The 14939-nt window shown below is 43.7% G+C and overlaps 1 protein-coding gene across 1 annotated transcript; it reads left to right on the top strand.

Annotated features, from left to right (window-relative positions):
• Positions 1–7774: 7774 nt before the first annotated feature.
• Positions 7775–13936, top strand: LOC306706463 (vang-like protein 2). Its single transcript, XM_079173554.1, has 7 exons — positions 7775–8084; positions 8402–8525; positions 9282–9889; positions 10517–10650; positions 10910–11045; positions 11856–12099; positions 12222–13936. Exons 1-7 carry the CDS (start codon positions 8014–8016, stop codon positions 12480–12482), a joined length of 1578 nt encoding a protein of 525 aa, XP_079029680.1. The 5' UTR covers positions 7775–8013; the 3' UTR covers positions 12483–13936.
• Positions 13937–14939: the final 1003 nt, after the last annotated feature.

Here is a 14939-nt window from a genome sequence, read left to right as displayed (position 1 = left end):
GGTTTTCAAATGTCATTTTTAAACACTGAGTGAACCACAAACTGGATTGCACTCAGCGTCTGCAGAAAATATCTCAAAACCTGTGCAGGGCCGTCATAGAATAAATACTTTTTCAGTCGACTAATTTAATCCACAAGAATCATGTCAAAGCACCACTTTACACCAGAGATGTGCTCACAAGAGGGGCCCGCCCTAAACCCGAGGAGAGAACTCTGCAACTATATTAAACACAACTTTAGGGCTAATATTGTTCATGGTTTGTCTGAACCGACCCTTAAACATGTTTGTCTAACTGGATTTATTATGAAATGTATTCACACCCACGCCGTCTAATGGACCGGAGTCCTTCATCTGAACCACATCCATCTCATCTCGGCTCATCGAGCCACTTCCTGTCCCCTCAATACTTTGTTTGGCTATGAAGACAGATTGTGTGCAGGGGGGCTCTCTGACACACAGCGCTGACCAGAGGACAGGCCTGTTGATTCAACCATATCCTGTTAGATTTGCACACACACACACACACACACACACACACACACACACACACACACACACCTGCTCCGGTTTGCTAGCCATGTGTGCACGAAGGCTGACAGTAGCAGTTGTCTTGTTTTTGCTGGTTTTACTGATGTCGTTTTAGGCAGCAGTGGGTGGTGGTCAGCCCTTTGTGTGTGTGTGTGTGTGTGTGTGTGTGTGTGTGTGTGTGTGTGTGTGTGGCCCTGGTACAGTGATGAGCCTCTTCCCCTGCTGGACCCTTATTTTCACAGTTGGCACATCGGGCCTCAAATGGCTGTTGAGCGGAGCTGGTCATCTCAGAGACGGCCCAGATTGCCTTCCCACCCTGGCAGCTGCTGTCTCGCTGCCCGGGGCTCAGAATGTTTGATGAAAGCTTGATTTGCCTTTGGGGGGAAAACGAGGCTGTAAAATCCGACATCTGCTTGTTTCAAACGTAACATGTTCACGGCAAAATTCCTGAATAATTTTCAACGCTTTTAAAAGTCAGTCGGAGCGATTTATTGAGCAGCGTGAACTTACTGTTTAATATCAACGTCTTTGCTTTTTCAAGGCACGCTGAGTTTATATGTACGTCACATGTTTCTTACTTAACAGCGTCATTTACATAAACAGGAGGTATTTGATTAGAAATACAGGCATTTAAACACCAAATAAAGGCACAGAAATCATTTCTAAATGAATAAATAAGTGGAAAGCAAAACATTTTTCAAACTACAACAGAACTTGTTGCTCTAATATTTGTGAATATTCATTTTAAAAGCTGAGAGCTGATTGGGGATGGTAATTGTTGCCAAAAGAAGCTAATTTATTCTGAAGTGCGTCAGCGTTTAATTTAGCTTGAACTCAAAGCAGCCAAATAATAACTTTACTTAAATACAATGAAAATGAGCATTTATATGAACAAGATTACGAGGAATCCAGTACCTTAGTTTTTCATACTCGGTGAAGAGAAACATCTCGGGTTTGTACCAAAAGCATACGTCAGTATTAACTTGTCCCCATGATGTGTTATGTAACTCCAGGTTGAAGTGGAGCGTCTATAAACAGAGCTATACAGTGGGCTACCATTGAGAGCACCATGGTCATGTCCTTTGGTTTAATTTACTGACACAAGAAGAAGAAGAAGAAGTTTACGTTCTAAAGTTAAACACAAGTTAAACACATACATTGACTGTTTTTCAACTAAAAGCTCAATAAATTGAACCAAACGGAGCTCCAGAATGACATCACTGGCACCAGACCAACATGTAGAAAAGATATAAACATTTTGAATTAGATTTATCCGTCTAAAATACTTTGATTGGAGTAAATAGAAATTTGAAGTTTAGTTAGTGACTTGTCAAAAAATGTCTCCGGTCAGTGGGTTTTGGTGGTGACTCAGCATATTTCAGTGTTTCTAGAATCCTGGCTATAAGGCCTCATTCTGGGAGAGATGTCATGTGTTTATCAGCTCAGCTCATACAGAAGACAGTTGTCTTTGCTATCAGTTAATGATAGATATTAAATAGTTTTACAATCCTTGGCACTCGTAGGAGTGACGCCCGACGTCATCGCTGTTTAATCTCAGACCACACACCTACGCAGATTACTGAACCGGCCTCTTGTGTGCAAACTCTGTTAAAAGCTGCCCAGAGCGTGAAGTGAACAAAGGTCATTTTCTTTTTTTAGAAGCCAGACTTTGACTTTGAGGCAGGGGTGGTGAGAAACGAACGAGTTAAATATCCTGAAGAACCCCACCACTGTTTGATTTACGAGGAACAGGAACCGATTCTGTGTTCGTAGGAGAAGTCGATCGAAAGACACGAACGACGACGGGTTGTTGCTTGTGTTATTTCAATACTTTAATTTAACTTTAATGTTGCCGTGCTGACTGAGGTGGACCATCCCGGTGAAGCTCATTAAGTAGGCCATAGGACACTGGGATGAATAGGAAACCGTATCCATCTCAGCGCTGGACCACACCCCTGAAGATCAAGCGCTCTGTCACGTTCTCACTAACCGTCTGACTGGTTGGCAGACGGGCTCGTCTCAAGCTGCCGCTGTAGTTGTTGCACAGTACATCGGGTTTAACCCAGTGCTGCTCAAGGATCAGGGTAACCATAATGTACAAGGTAAAGGCATTCAGTGGATTTATCTTGTTTAATAATGACAGGACATTTTGGGACAAATGCGTGTTCGATTTCTTGCAGAGAGGTAGATGAATAAATAAGAAGCTGCGACAGTTTTAACAGCAAAACATTTAAAAGTAAAGATAAAACAACCGATAACGTTGGAGCTCATCAATACTCCGGCCTTTCAGACTTTAGCACCGGTGCCCGTTCGATACCTGGTTTCGGTTCCCATCCCTCGCTAGCTGAGAGTATGACGTCAGCCAGTGCTCGCAAAATGTCAGCAATTTAAAATAGATGCTTATTCGCTTTCTTGCAGTGAGTTTGATGAATAAATATGAAGCTACAGCCAGCTGCCTGTTAGCTTAGCTTAGCTTAGAGACTGGACACAGTAGAAAAGTGCTAGCCTGGCTGTGTCAGAAGGTAACAAGTCCCAACGGCAGCACCTCTAAAACTCACATGTTAACACGTTTATGTCACATTTGTTTAATCTATATTATAAACGGGGGGTTGTATTAGTCCAACACATATATACTTTTTACACGGTTCTGTACAGATTAAACAAGATCTAATGTGTTTACTGTGAGCTTCACAGGTGCTAGTAGGTGGAAATTCTTTTCAACTTTTGAACAGTCTTTATGCTAAGCTAGGCTAATCCACTGCTAGCTCCAGCTACATATTTACCGCGCAGACATGAGTGGTATCGTTCTTCTCCTCTAACTCACAGCAAGAAAGCAAATACATGTATTATCCATAATGTCGACCTATTCCTTTAAAAAGGGGCCTCCAGTGATTGTATTTCACTTCTAGAAAGTTGGGGGACTTTTGAGAGACAGATGTAAAGGCTCCAAAAACACTGGATCCTACATTTCCCACAATGCATCCAGATAGCATCTTTCATGAGAAAGCTACCTGTCTTTCAAACACCGTGCCTCCAGTTTGTAACAAACTCTGTCTGTTAGCAATTGTCAGAGTTTAGATAACACTAATGACTAATGACATCACATACACGACGCATGTTTGAAATTGGTTAAAAAATAGTTTTAATTGTATAAAATAGCTGCAATAACAACCAATGATATGTAACCAGCCATTAAGGACTCAAACACATCATAAGCAGGCCAACACTAGAAGGGGAAATATCATAACCTGATGTATCAAAACAGTGGGAGTTTGTGATATAGATTGTAGGTCATATCATCCCTGTTACCAGTATCGCAAGGCTAAAATTACAAACCAGTTTCCTTTCTCCATTCAAGCGTTTGTGTCTTTTGAAAAGACGTGAGGCTTCATGTAGGATCCGCTTTAAAACACCAACCGAACCACATCTCATACGCCCTTCATACCACATGTGTCCCATTATGAGGAAAGCGGGTCAGTCGTAAGTGTTATGACGTCATGTTGACATGACGACTGAAAGGTCAGTCCTGCAAAATGAAAACAGGAGGAACTTCCTTGTGAAATGCAGCCGTTGTTTAACCTGCAGAGATCCACATTTTCTTCATCAAGGTAAGCTTTACAAGTTAAGAACACAAGGAAGCAAGTTTTGTTTTGACTAAATAATATTTACATTATCACCATTCAGCACATCCGACTATTCCTGGCTGTGCCAGAAACTTGTATTTACTGTGTATGCAGAGTCTTGCTTTGTGCGTCCAACAGTCCAAAACCAAAAATATATTTAATGAAGTCGGATCACTGGTGATGACTGGACATCTCCTCTGAGCATGAAGCACTTTGTTCATCGTTACCCATCCCTAGGTGTCCGAAGTTGTACTTAGTAACCCTATTTCATGAGACAGGTTGCAATACATCGAGACAACTACTGGCAAGAATACAAGTACATTTGTTCTAAATATTCAGGGTCCTCTGAGGATTAATCTTCAATTTATTGGTGACTCCCCGACTTTTTTTTATCTGACTTCACCATCGGGGTAAAAAATCTCCCTTGACCTAAGCTTTTGACCATTTCTCTGCATTAAAAAAACATTTTGAAATGTGCTTGATATGTAACTGTATTCATGGTCCCCATAGGATGAATCCTTTTGGCTTTGGCGTCTGCCCCGTTGGGCTAAACTTTCCACTTGTACGCAGAAATCTAACAGGCAGATTGCCCTCAAATTCACTGAGCACTTTCATTCTCTGAGGATTATCGCTCTACATTTTTGACACTCTGACGCCTCCACCCACCTCACACCAAAATGTAAACTTTACACACAGCGTACCTCATAATACACAGTGATGAAATCCTTTTGATTTTACTTACGTTATCTATTCGTGCCGTCCTCACAACAACCTTTTATTTATCACCACAATATTTGCTGTTTAGACTTCTATTCATGTCTTTTTTGGATACATACATGGCCCTGCATGGCTTTAGTCGAGGTTGTTAAACTTAATGAGACATTCAACATATTTGTGTTTTTATCTTTATCCTAGAGTGACTCATCTTGCAGTGTAATTGTTTAAAATATGGACAGTATTACTGTAATGGCTTAATTGTTGTTTTTACGGGGCGGCGGGTAAACATTATGAGGCCAACTGATGAATTCAGATTGTTATTTTGGCCGAGGTTTCTCTGTCTGGGAGGGCAGGTTCCAGCTAAGCTTCCCCAGCCATTAGATAAAAACACTGTTTAGATTGAGTTTATTGCCGGTCTAGAAACATATGGTTTGCCTAAGAGTCTGTAAGTACTCTCCTTCACCATATTTCCTACTTTACTCCACTTAAATCCGCTTCTCCATGTGAATCCGCAGCGACTATCTGCAGGACAGATCTTGAATCTTGGGTCTTTTACTGTGTTTCCCAGTGTTTAGTCATGCAACTGTACCACTGTGCTATACAGTTGCGTGACATTTACAGGGCAGGTTCCTCTCTGTTGCAGAGATAAATCATGTGGTCAGCATGAAACCGTTTTACTGCACTTTATGTGGCATGAAAAGCAGAGCGTGACTGTGTACATAAGATGCTCATTCCTCTGCCATTACTGCAGATAAAAGCGTATGATGACACACCGGGAGGAGGCTGCTACTCGTTTGAGTTTTGTGGTCTGGAGTAGGCACGCGGAGGTTTTTACACATGGCGGCAGGGATTCAAGATCCTCTCGTCTGGTAAGACTTAGTGGGTTTATTGGTGCTGGATAAGGGGGCGTTTCCTCTCATGACACAATATGAACGCTGTGAAACAAAAGGAGCGCACGAGAAACTCTCAGAAATCCCACGGGCCGATTCGTCTTCGCACAGTATTTCGGCGTGTCGGGGGAAGTGGATTTTAATCACAAAGGCGCTGATGGAGCAGAAAAACCCACATTAAGTCAAATCAGGACCCCTTAAGACAGTGATGGCAGCTAACGTCCACCAGAGGCCCAGTGAAAGCCAGCGAGCGTCACCCGCCCTTTATCACTTAACCAGCATATGACAGTCCGACATCCGTCATGCCAACACTTTTATTTTGCCGATTTCTTTTTGGAGGACGGAGTGGTCGGAGGGGCGGCGTAAGGTCAGGTTTCCACAGCAACTGTCAACCTCCGATCCCCCCCCTCCCAGCTGAACACCCTCTTTCATCACCATGGCAGCGGAGAGGCCCTGTCTCCCAGGGGGACGAGGGGAGTGTGGGAGGGAATGTGAGATGGCGAGAGAGGGAGAGAGGGAGAGAGGGCAAACAAGTTTTGTGAAAACACAGTAATGCAATATGGCCGCCATTGTGTCCGAGCTGACGGCGGCTGAAGCCGCCGCCTTGACGCAGCCGCGTGATGATTAACCTCGGCGAGACCCGGAAGACGAAGCTGAAACCGAAGCCTCAGTTTAGGGTTAATGTGTGTTGTGTGTCACTCACAGTGCTCAGCGGGCCAGGGTGAGAGGTTTGAGTCACACAGGAGTCAACAACCACAGACGTGGACTCTTACATCTCATTTTACATCATATTTGAACAGTTAAACTGATCATCAATATTTCTAAATTAGACAATTTTTCATACCTGAACTCAAACATTTGTGTTCTCCTGTTCTTCCAATGTGAGGATTTGCTGCTTCTCTCTGTTTTATATCATTTTAAATTTAGTATATTTGAGTTTTGGACTGATGATGATACTTAATTATTATATCACGTGTGAGATGGGTTTTTTTATAATCATATACAGTGTATATATATATATATATACACTGAACATTTTACAGCAAAAATTAATAATCAAATTTAAAAAACAACAAATCAATCAAATAACAACATAACAAAATCAAACATTGGTCTCTACACACATTTAAACCCAGACTGAAGATACTTAAGTTGTGTGGAGACAACTGTGTCACTGAACAATCAAATGGAGAAATGAACTGTGTGGAGCTCATTGAGGAGGATCCTCCAGCGATCGACATGTCTGGACAACATCTAATAAAGCAAAGAATATGAACAGATTAACGCAGGCCCTAAAACTGTGTTTACAAACGCTTTAAGTTAAGTGTAGTTCTGAAGTCATCAGCACATAAATCATCACTTAAAGGGGCCTTTAGGAATTTATTTTTGTAAACAGACAAAATGTATGTTTATATTAAAGTTTTTATCACTAAATGTTAAAAGCATTTTCCTTCCTCATGAAACATTTGCAGTAAAAACATTCTTGTATTTAAATTCCTCCTTGTTAACGTACACATACATCTTCTCTGCCTTTACTGGAGCATTGAACCGTATCTTAGAAGTTTTACGTTTTTAAACAATAACACTAACTTCTTTTAAACGTCCCGTTTGAAAGCCAGATATGAAGGAAGTGTTTCCAAACGATGTTTAGATCAAAGCCTTTAATGAATTATATAGAAGGAAGCTCAGAATAGAGCCCGGGGAGCTTTAAGTGTATCCGTCTCGATGGTCTGCTGTGATAACTGCTGGAAACACGAAGGCAGGAAGTTCACCAAGAAGGGCTTTACAAATGATGTCATGTTTAACTTTTGACTGGTAGTTAAGAGTCAGTTTCAAGGATCTTCATCCAGACCAGTTAAAATGTGATCCTCAGCAGACACCGAGGTGAAGTTTTAAGCATCCCTCTCTCTCTCTGCCTCCTCTTTCAGATCACAGTCTCCTCAGCTCTCCCCTGCTGCGACTCTCCTACCCACCGTCCTCTCCCACCCCTCTTCTCCTCCTCTCCGTAGCCTCCCCCGCTCTCCCGCCTCCCTTCTCCTGCGCCCTCCTCGTCGGCCTCCAAGATAGATTCCCTCAGGAGCAAGGTTGACCTGCTCAAGCTGCCCCTGGCTCTCACCACCAAGTCCATCTCCGAGCGCAAGAGCCAGCTGGGAGGAGTCGGCGAGCAGCGGCGCACGGGTGGTGGAGGAGGAGGAGGAGGAGGAGGAGGAGGAGGAGGCGGGCTTCGTAAGGCCTGCTCGCCGCCGACCCGAGACATGGACAACGAGTCGCAGTACTCGGGCTACTCGTACAAGTCGTCCCACTCCAGAAGCTCCCGCAAGCACAGGTTGGTAAAATACAAGTCTGTTGTATTCAAGTGGCCCAATGTCACAAATCACAGATTTTCTTCAAGGGCCTGAACGTTTTAGAAAAATATCTAATTGTGGTTAATTTGACTGATTTGCAATGTTAAAGAAATAAGGGCTGTCCCCGATCAAAGACATCCTTAGTTGACCAATCGATAAGTTGATTTAATTAAAGGAACTGTAAAACTGAGTCACACGAAAGAAAGTTCAAAGCTGGTGGTGTGGTGATGTGTAGTAAAATAAAGTATGTTCAGCGACACGGCCGGTGACCCCGTCTGTGGTGTTTTCTTTCCTCCAGGGATCGGAGGGATCGTCACCGCTCAAAGAGCCGAGACAGCAGCAGTCGTGGAGAGAAATCCGTGACCATCCAGACCCCCGGAGAGCCGCTGCTCGACGCCGAGTCGACCCGCGGAGAAGAACGGGTCAGTTAGCTGCTCTCTGCCCGTTTCAAAAAGCCTATAAAAGTCTCTTTTATATTCCTCTGGTGTCTCTTTGGAGCTGTCAGTCACTGCATGTCTGGTCAGTCAGTTAAGAAGACAGCAGGTGTCGTCTGGTGGTCTTAAAATACCGACGACGTATTATATTAAGTTTAAAAGGCATGTGTTCATTAGAGGGACTGAGGATATCTGTTTGTTCCTGATATGAAGTGAAGAGGCGTCCTTCTTTAAATAGTAAAGAGGTATTTGTGTTTAAGCTTACCCAACCTGTCACCCTTCCTGCTGGCCACACAGACACAGAGGGGTTGATTTCTTACATAACTTCATAGAATATTATTATGGCAGAGTTTAAGGACTAAGTTTAAGGTCTAATCTTTTTCTTGAATGATTTTCTTTTAGAAATGATGCGTCTATATTTGCTCAGGCTCTCTTTACCTCCTGAACACACATTTCACATAAACATCTTGGGTTTCTGCCTTGATACAGAATAGATTTTCACAAGTTGTTTGATTAATTACTTGACTGTTAATCTTTAAAAGCGAAAACCAGATCTGGTTCATCATTTTAGTCAGTTATCTAGTAAAAAAGACCACAAACATATTTTGGTAAAACCTGCAAAAAGCTTCATTTTCATTTCATGCTTTTTGAATTCTTGTATTAATCATTTGCTGCTGTTTTGTAGGACTAATGTGGAGATGAACCGTAAACACTCATGCATCTTGATACCTGTATCTCTGACAGGATGATAACTGGGGCGAGACCACCACGGTCGTCACCGGCACCTCAGAGCACAGCATCTCTAACGAGGACCTGACCCGCATCACCAAAGATTTGGAGGAGTCGACTCCGCTGGAGTGCAAGCGCTTCGTTGGCCCGGCTCTGGGAGGCTGCCTGAGCTTCTTCGCCCTGGTCACGCCTTTAGCCTTCCTCATCCTCCCGCAGGTGCTGTGGCGTGACGCCCTCGAGCCCTGCGGCACGCCCTGCGAGGGCCTCTACGTCTCCCTGGCCTTCAAGCTCCTGGTCCTGCTCATCTCGTCCTGGGCGCTGTTCCTCCGGCCTCCTCGCGCCACGCTCCCGCGCTTCTTCGTCTTCCGCTGCCTGCTGATGGTGCTGGTGTTCCTCTTCATAGCGTCGTACTGGCTGTTCTACGGCGTGCGGGTGCTGGAGCCCCGGGAGCGGGACTACAGGGGGATCGTGGAGTACGCCGCCTCGCTGGTGGACGCCCTCCTCTTCATTCAGTACCTGGCTCTGGTGCTGCTGGAGGTCCGACACCTGCAGCCGGCCTTTTGCCTCAAGGTGGTCCGGAGCACGGACGGAGCCAGCAAGTTCTACAACGTGGGCCACCTCAGGTCAGTGTGTGATCCTTTTTGATCCGGAACAAAGATGAGAAGAAGAAGTTCATTTAATAACGTTCATAACAAAACACAATTATATGTGTTGACAATTTGAACGTTATTATAGCATCTTTTAAATCATTCTGATGGCCTACGTTTTTGTTTTGAAGAGACAAAATATTCACTGCCCCGAGGTCCACTTACTGCCTTTTTATGAGCTTTTAACTACACCTTATGGTCTTCCTCATTTCACTCAGCTTCAATCAGCAGCTGGGGCCCCGTTAAAGGGATTGTTTGTGTGTTTTGAAGTGGGGTTAATTGAGGTTGTTGGCCCCTAAAGTGATGAAACATAGAGGGTAGTTATATATCAGGAGCCTTGTAGATTCAGGTGTGTATTTGTTTTGTTTTATAGCATGACTACAAACCTGGTTTATAAATCTATTTGACTTCTCTTACAACGTCTGAGCAGAGGATATTCCCATTTGAATTCACTTCCTGATACAAGAATAACCTCATTTGGAAGTCGTACTGCTATTGACCGTCGATGTCATGTGTGTATACAGTTCATGTTCTTGCTTGGTCAGCAGCTGACGATAGACATGTCCTTACTGCGACACTGACGATTGACACGCTGTGTTTTAGTATCCAGCGGGCGGCCGTCTGGGTGCTGGACCGATATTACAGCGACTTCTCCGTCTTCAACCCGGCCCTGCTCAACCTGCCCAAGTCCATCCTGTCCAAGAAGATGACCGGCTTCAAGGTCTACTCCCTGGACGGTAATCACAGCCTCATGGCCGCTCTGACGCCTGTTTCTTAATCCAGAACTCCGGCTTTTGTCAGTCGACACGTTCAATGACGTACACTGAGGTTAAACCGTAAAGCAGCTGAGGGGTGATTTGTAACGATTCCCCTTTTACCTGAAACTGCTCTCCCTGACTGTGAGAGTTCAGCGTTCTCTCACTTGAATATGAGCATCAGCTAAATACCTGAAATGCAACCGGCTAATCCTCTTCCTCCGCATGTGTCGTCTTGTAGAAAGCACCACCAACAACTCATCGGGCCAGTCGCGGGCCATGATAGCAGCTGCTGCCCGGAGGAGAGACAACTCCCACAACGAGTTCTACTACGAGGAGGCCGAGATGGACCGCAGGCTCCGCAAGCGCAAGGCCAGGTCAGAGAGATGTTCCTCACGGAACTCCTGGTGTGATGTAACGGCAGGCGAATCACTGCGACGTGTGACTATGTGAATGCACAGAGAAAGACTTGCATGTAGTATTTGTTCTTGTGGAGAGAGAGAGGAACCTCTGACTTAAGGTTGTCGTTTTAAGATTAACAGTCACTGTAAGATTTTTTTTTTTTTAATTCTGAAGTCATGTTTCAATTTGACCTTAATGCCTGTTTGCAAAAACAAAAACGTTTTGATTCACTCTCTCAATTTCTCCTCTTGGTATAAATAAAGTTTTCGACGTTTACTTTCTAAGTCAGAAATCGTAGCAATAAAGTCTGAATATTAAATTGACTGAGCTGATAATGTCAGCTAATATTAGCTTAGCACAACTATACCGGTATTACCTTATTTGTAGGGCGATTAGATGCTTTTGCTGTATTTGAGAAACAAAAGTGTATATTGGCAGATATATCATAACAGATTTATAAGATGCAAGATTTATTTAAAACAGGATTATGGATCATTTGAGCACTGACATTAATCGAGGATCTCCTGGGTTACTTTTGGTGTTTTACAGCTCAAACAGATTATGAAGGGAAACTATTTCTGTTTCTAAACATATTTAAAATCTAAACCCAGTAAATAGTTTCTATGTTCATCAGAGCACAGCCAACGTACGCTCTTATCTCCCATCATAATTAAACAAAACAGGTAAAGCAACCAAGATAATCTTCTATTTGAATAGAGACTCTGCTGAGAGTTAAGCACACATCTGACGAGGTTTATAACGGAGCTTTATCCTCAACCCTCCAGGCTGGTGGTGGCGGTGGAAGAGGCCTTCACACACATCAAGCGTCTCCATGAGGACGAAGTGGCCTCGTCCCCCAAACACCCTCGGGAGGTGATGGACCCTCGGGAGGCGGCTCAAGCCATCTTCGCCCCGATGGCCCGAGCCATGCAGAAATACCTGAGAACCACCCGGCAGCAGGCCTTCCACAGCATGGAGAGCATCCTCACACACCTGCAGTTCTGCATCACACACAACATGACGCCAAAGGTAAAAAGATTGTGATCACTGTGGCGAAGAAAGGCTGAATGTTGTGTGTCTTTTAAATTGTAACATACTTTATTCTAAAACTTGGTATTTTGGTTACTGACCGCCTACATCCTCCCCGTCAGGCCTTCCTGGAGCGATACCTCTCCCCCGGCCCCACCATGCAGTACCAGCAGCAGAACGGCAGGGGGCGCCAGTGGACCTTGGTGAGCGAGGAGCCGGTGACCTCGGCCCTGCGGCAGGGCCTCGTCTTCTCGCTGCGGCGCCTGGACTTCTCCCTGGTGGTCACGGTGACGCCGCTCCCCTTCCTGCGCCTCGGGGAGGAGTTCATCGACCCAAAGAGCCACAAGTTCGTCATGAGGCTGCAGTCGGAGACCTCGGTGTGAAGGGTCTCCCCTTCTTTCTCCACACAACCCCCCCCCCCAAACGCTGTCCTCTCTTCGTGCCCGCTCCTGCTGGATCACTGATGTGGCGGGACATGTGGAGGCCATGTGGTCCACTCGCATCCAATCAAAGACACCATTCAAGAGGAGAGTCTGGATCCTCCTCCTGTTTCTATGATCATCACAGACGCTCTGATATCAAACTGTGATCAGCTCAACGATTGTTCAAACCTGGAACTAAACAGATGCCTTGACTTTTTCTCCTCCTGCGTTGTGACGTCTTTGTCTTTTACAACACGCTGTAAAAAACCAACAACAAGAAAGGGGGTATTTTTTCTCTTTTTGCCTCATCTGTTGCCGTAACCACTGGACTACTTTACTGTGCTGACTCAACACGTGAACACAGAGGAGGAGGATTACATCACATGTGTCACTTCCTCTTTCTTGTGTCTTAAAGACTAACGGGAGCTCAGCTCTGACTGTGACGCTGGTGAACCACTGCCTTTCTGCTCCCTGTCAGTTTTCTTTAAGATGACACGGACTGTTTTTATATTAAAGGGTGTGACTTTATTCTTTTCTTTTCTTTTTTTACACTTACAGAATGTAGCATTATGTGCTTTGAATTAACACATGGCTTTCTTTCTTTCTTTTTTGCGGTCTGAAGGCCAAAATGTCTTTTTATCTGACTGTAAAGAAAAATGGAAGAACATTCCTGAGCTTCTCCAGACTCTCTCTGTTCATGATTATCTAAATATGCAGGTTTTGTTTTTATTCTACACGGGCATTTATACTATTCATCTGACAGTTTTAACAAGAAGACTAAACAAAGACCCCACTGGTGCCTGTTATTATCATGCAATCTTAATCAGCTTGTTGTACCTGGATAAGGACGTTAAAGCATAAGCCTGGTGTTGTTCTGACTTCTTACTGTCACCAACTCCCATGAAAATACCAGAAAACCAATAATGTGTTTCAATACTTTCTGGCTTCTGTTTCACTTCCTGGAAGTCTTTACTTCACAAACAAATGCTTTAATTCAATAAAAATGAGCCTAAAGACCAACAGCTGGGCACACACTACTAACACTGGAGTAAATGATGTAATTACTGGGCCACTGACTAATGCGCGCTAGTGAGAATTACATTAATATCTCACCCGGTGCAGCTGTGGTAGCTAATGGTTTCCTATCAGGCTTTAGTTACATTAATAATATGGTTTAAGGAAGATCAATCCATTTTTAGTTTTTGGTCTCTTCATGGGATTCGTTGAGAATACGACACATGTAGATTATTTCTGGACGTGACTGCGTGCAGAACTACTAAATCTACTTCCTACTTATCGGCTAAACCAGATATGGAGATGGTCTGGATTGCATTGCGATTGGATGTCAACGATATGCGCATGCAATTTGTGACATTTTGACCACATAAAAAAAAAAAAAAAAAAACTTTTAACAACACCACTTCCTGCCACCCCCCAAGCTGCCCGGCAGGCGATCCCTCCCCCTGCGAAGGACAAATAGAGCTTGAAACATCTTCCTCAGCCCGAGGTTCAACTCGTTGTTGCTTCTGAAGCTCTCAGCCACATCTCAGGGCCGTCCACAGTGGATGGAGCTGCTCAGTTGTCATTGTGACGGCTGGAGGAGGAGGCCGCCATCATATATATGAACATACTTTAGGTCTCACCATAACATTTACCCCTGAGCAACTCTCTACTGAGTGTGCTACATATAATATATATATAGTACAACCATACATCTATTCTATATAATGTATTTATAGTAATACAACTAGATCTGAATTGTCAAAGATGGAACAACAAAGATGTGAACTTTTTGAGACGGACCTTTAAATGATATTACGGTATTTTAGTTAAATGAGATCAAAAACGTAAGCGTGTGAACAAACGATCGATAACATCTCTTCAAGAAGTAAACGAGGTCAAAAGACATCAGAAAACATGTCATCACATCATAACAGACAGCGGTTATAAAGCAAGGTTGAGATACAAAAATGTATTTAATAGAAGCTTGATTCTAAAATCATGTTCACTAAATCATTTGGCAGCCATTGTTGAGATGTGGTTGAAAGCTTTAGAAACTTCCATTTAAAGATTTACACGGCGTTGACGAGTCCTGAGCTCAATTAACACATTCATATCCAATCACAATGCAGCATCGAGCCAACAAGAACACCTGTCACTAGCAGGTGTAAAAGCACAGGCCTGTGATCAGATGTCAATGTCCAGATAAACCTTTCCAGTCCGCTTGTTAATAGCAGGTGTAAATGGGTCAATTATTTGTATTTCTTTTACAATATACACATAAGGAATTCAGTCCTGAACAAGCAGCTGAAGTTAAACTATCAGCTGACTTTTATGGTTTTCATTTATTTATTTTTAATGCATTTCTAACAAAAGATCCCAAACCAGACGTGTGATTGTAACTCCTCTCTGCAGCGG

The sequence above is a fragment of the Pholis gunnellus genome (genome assembly GCF_910591455.1).
Source record: "Pholis gunnellus genome assembly, chromosome: 14".
In the NCBI taxonomy this organism is placed as follows: domain Eukaryota; kingdom Metazoa; phylum Chordata; class Actinopteri; order Perciformes; family Pholidae; genus Pholis; species Pholis gunnellus.
Note: the sequence above shows the minus strand (reverse complement) of the source record. Positions and strands in the feature narration are given on the sequence as shown.

What these genes read in the sequence shown, in the direction of transcription:
- LOC306706463 (XM_079173554.1), top strand. Translation starts at nt 8,014, where the DNA reads ATGGACAACGAGTCGCAGTACTCGGGCTACTCGTACAAGTCGTCCCAC. An exon ending in CGACCCGCGGAGAAGAACGG is followed by an intron (nt 8,526 to 9,281) that starts GTCAGTTAGCTG and finishes TATCTCTGACAG; the next exon opens with GATGATAACTGGGGCGAGAC. An exon ending in CTCCGCAAGCGCAAGGCCAG is followed by an intron (nt 11,046 to 11,855) that starts GTCAGAGAGATG and finishes TCAACCCTCCAG; the next exon opens with GCTGGTGGTGGCGGTGGAAG.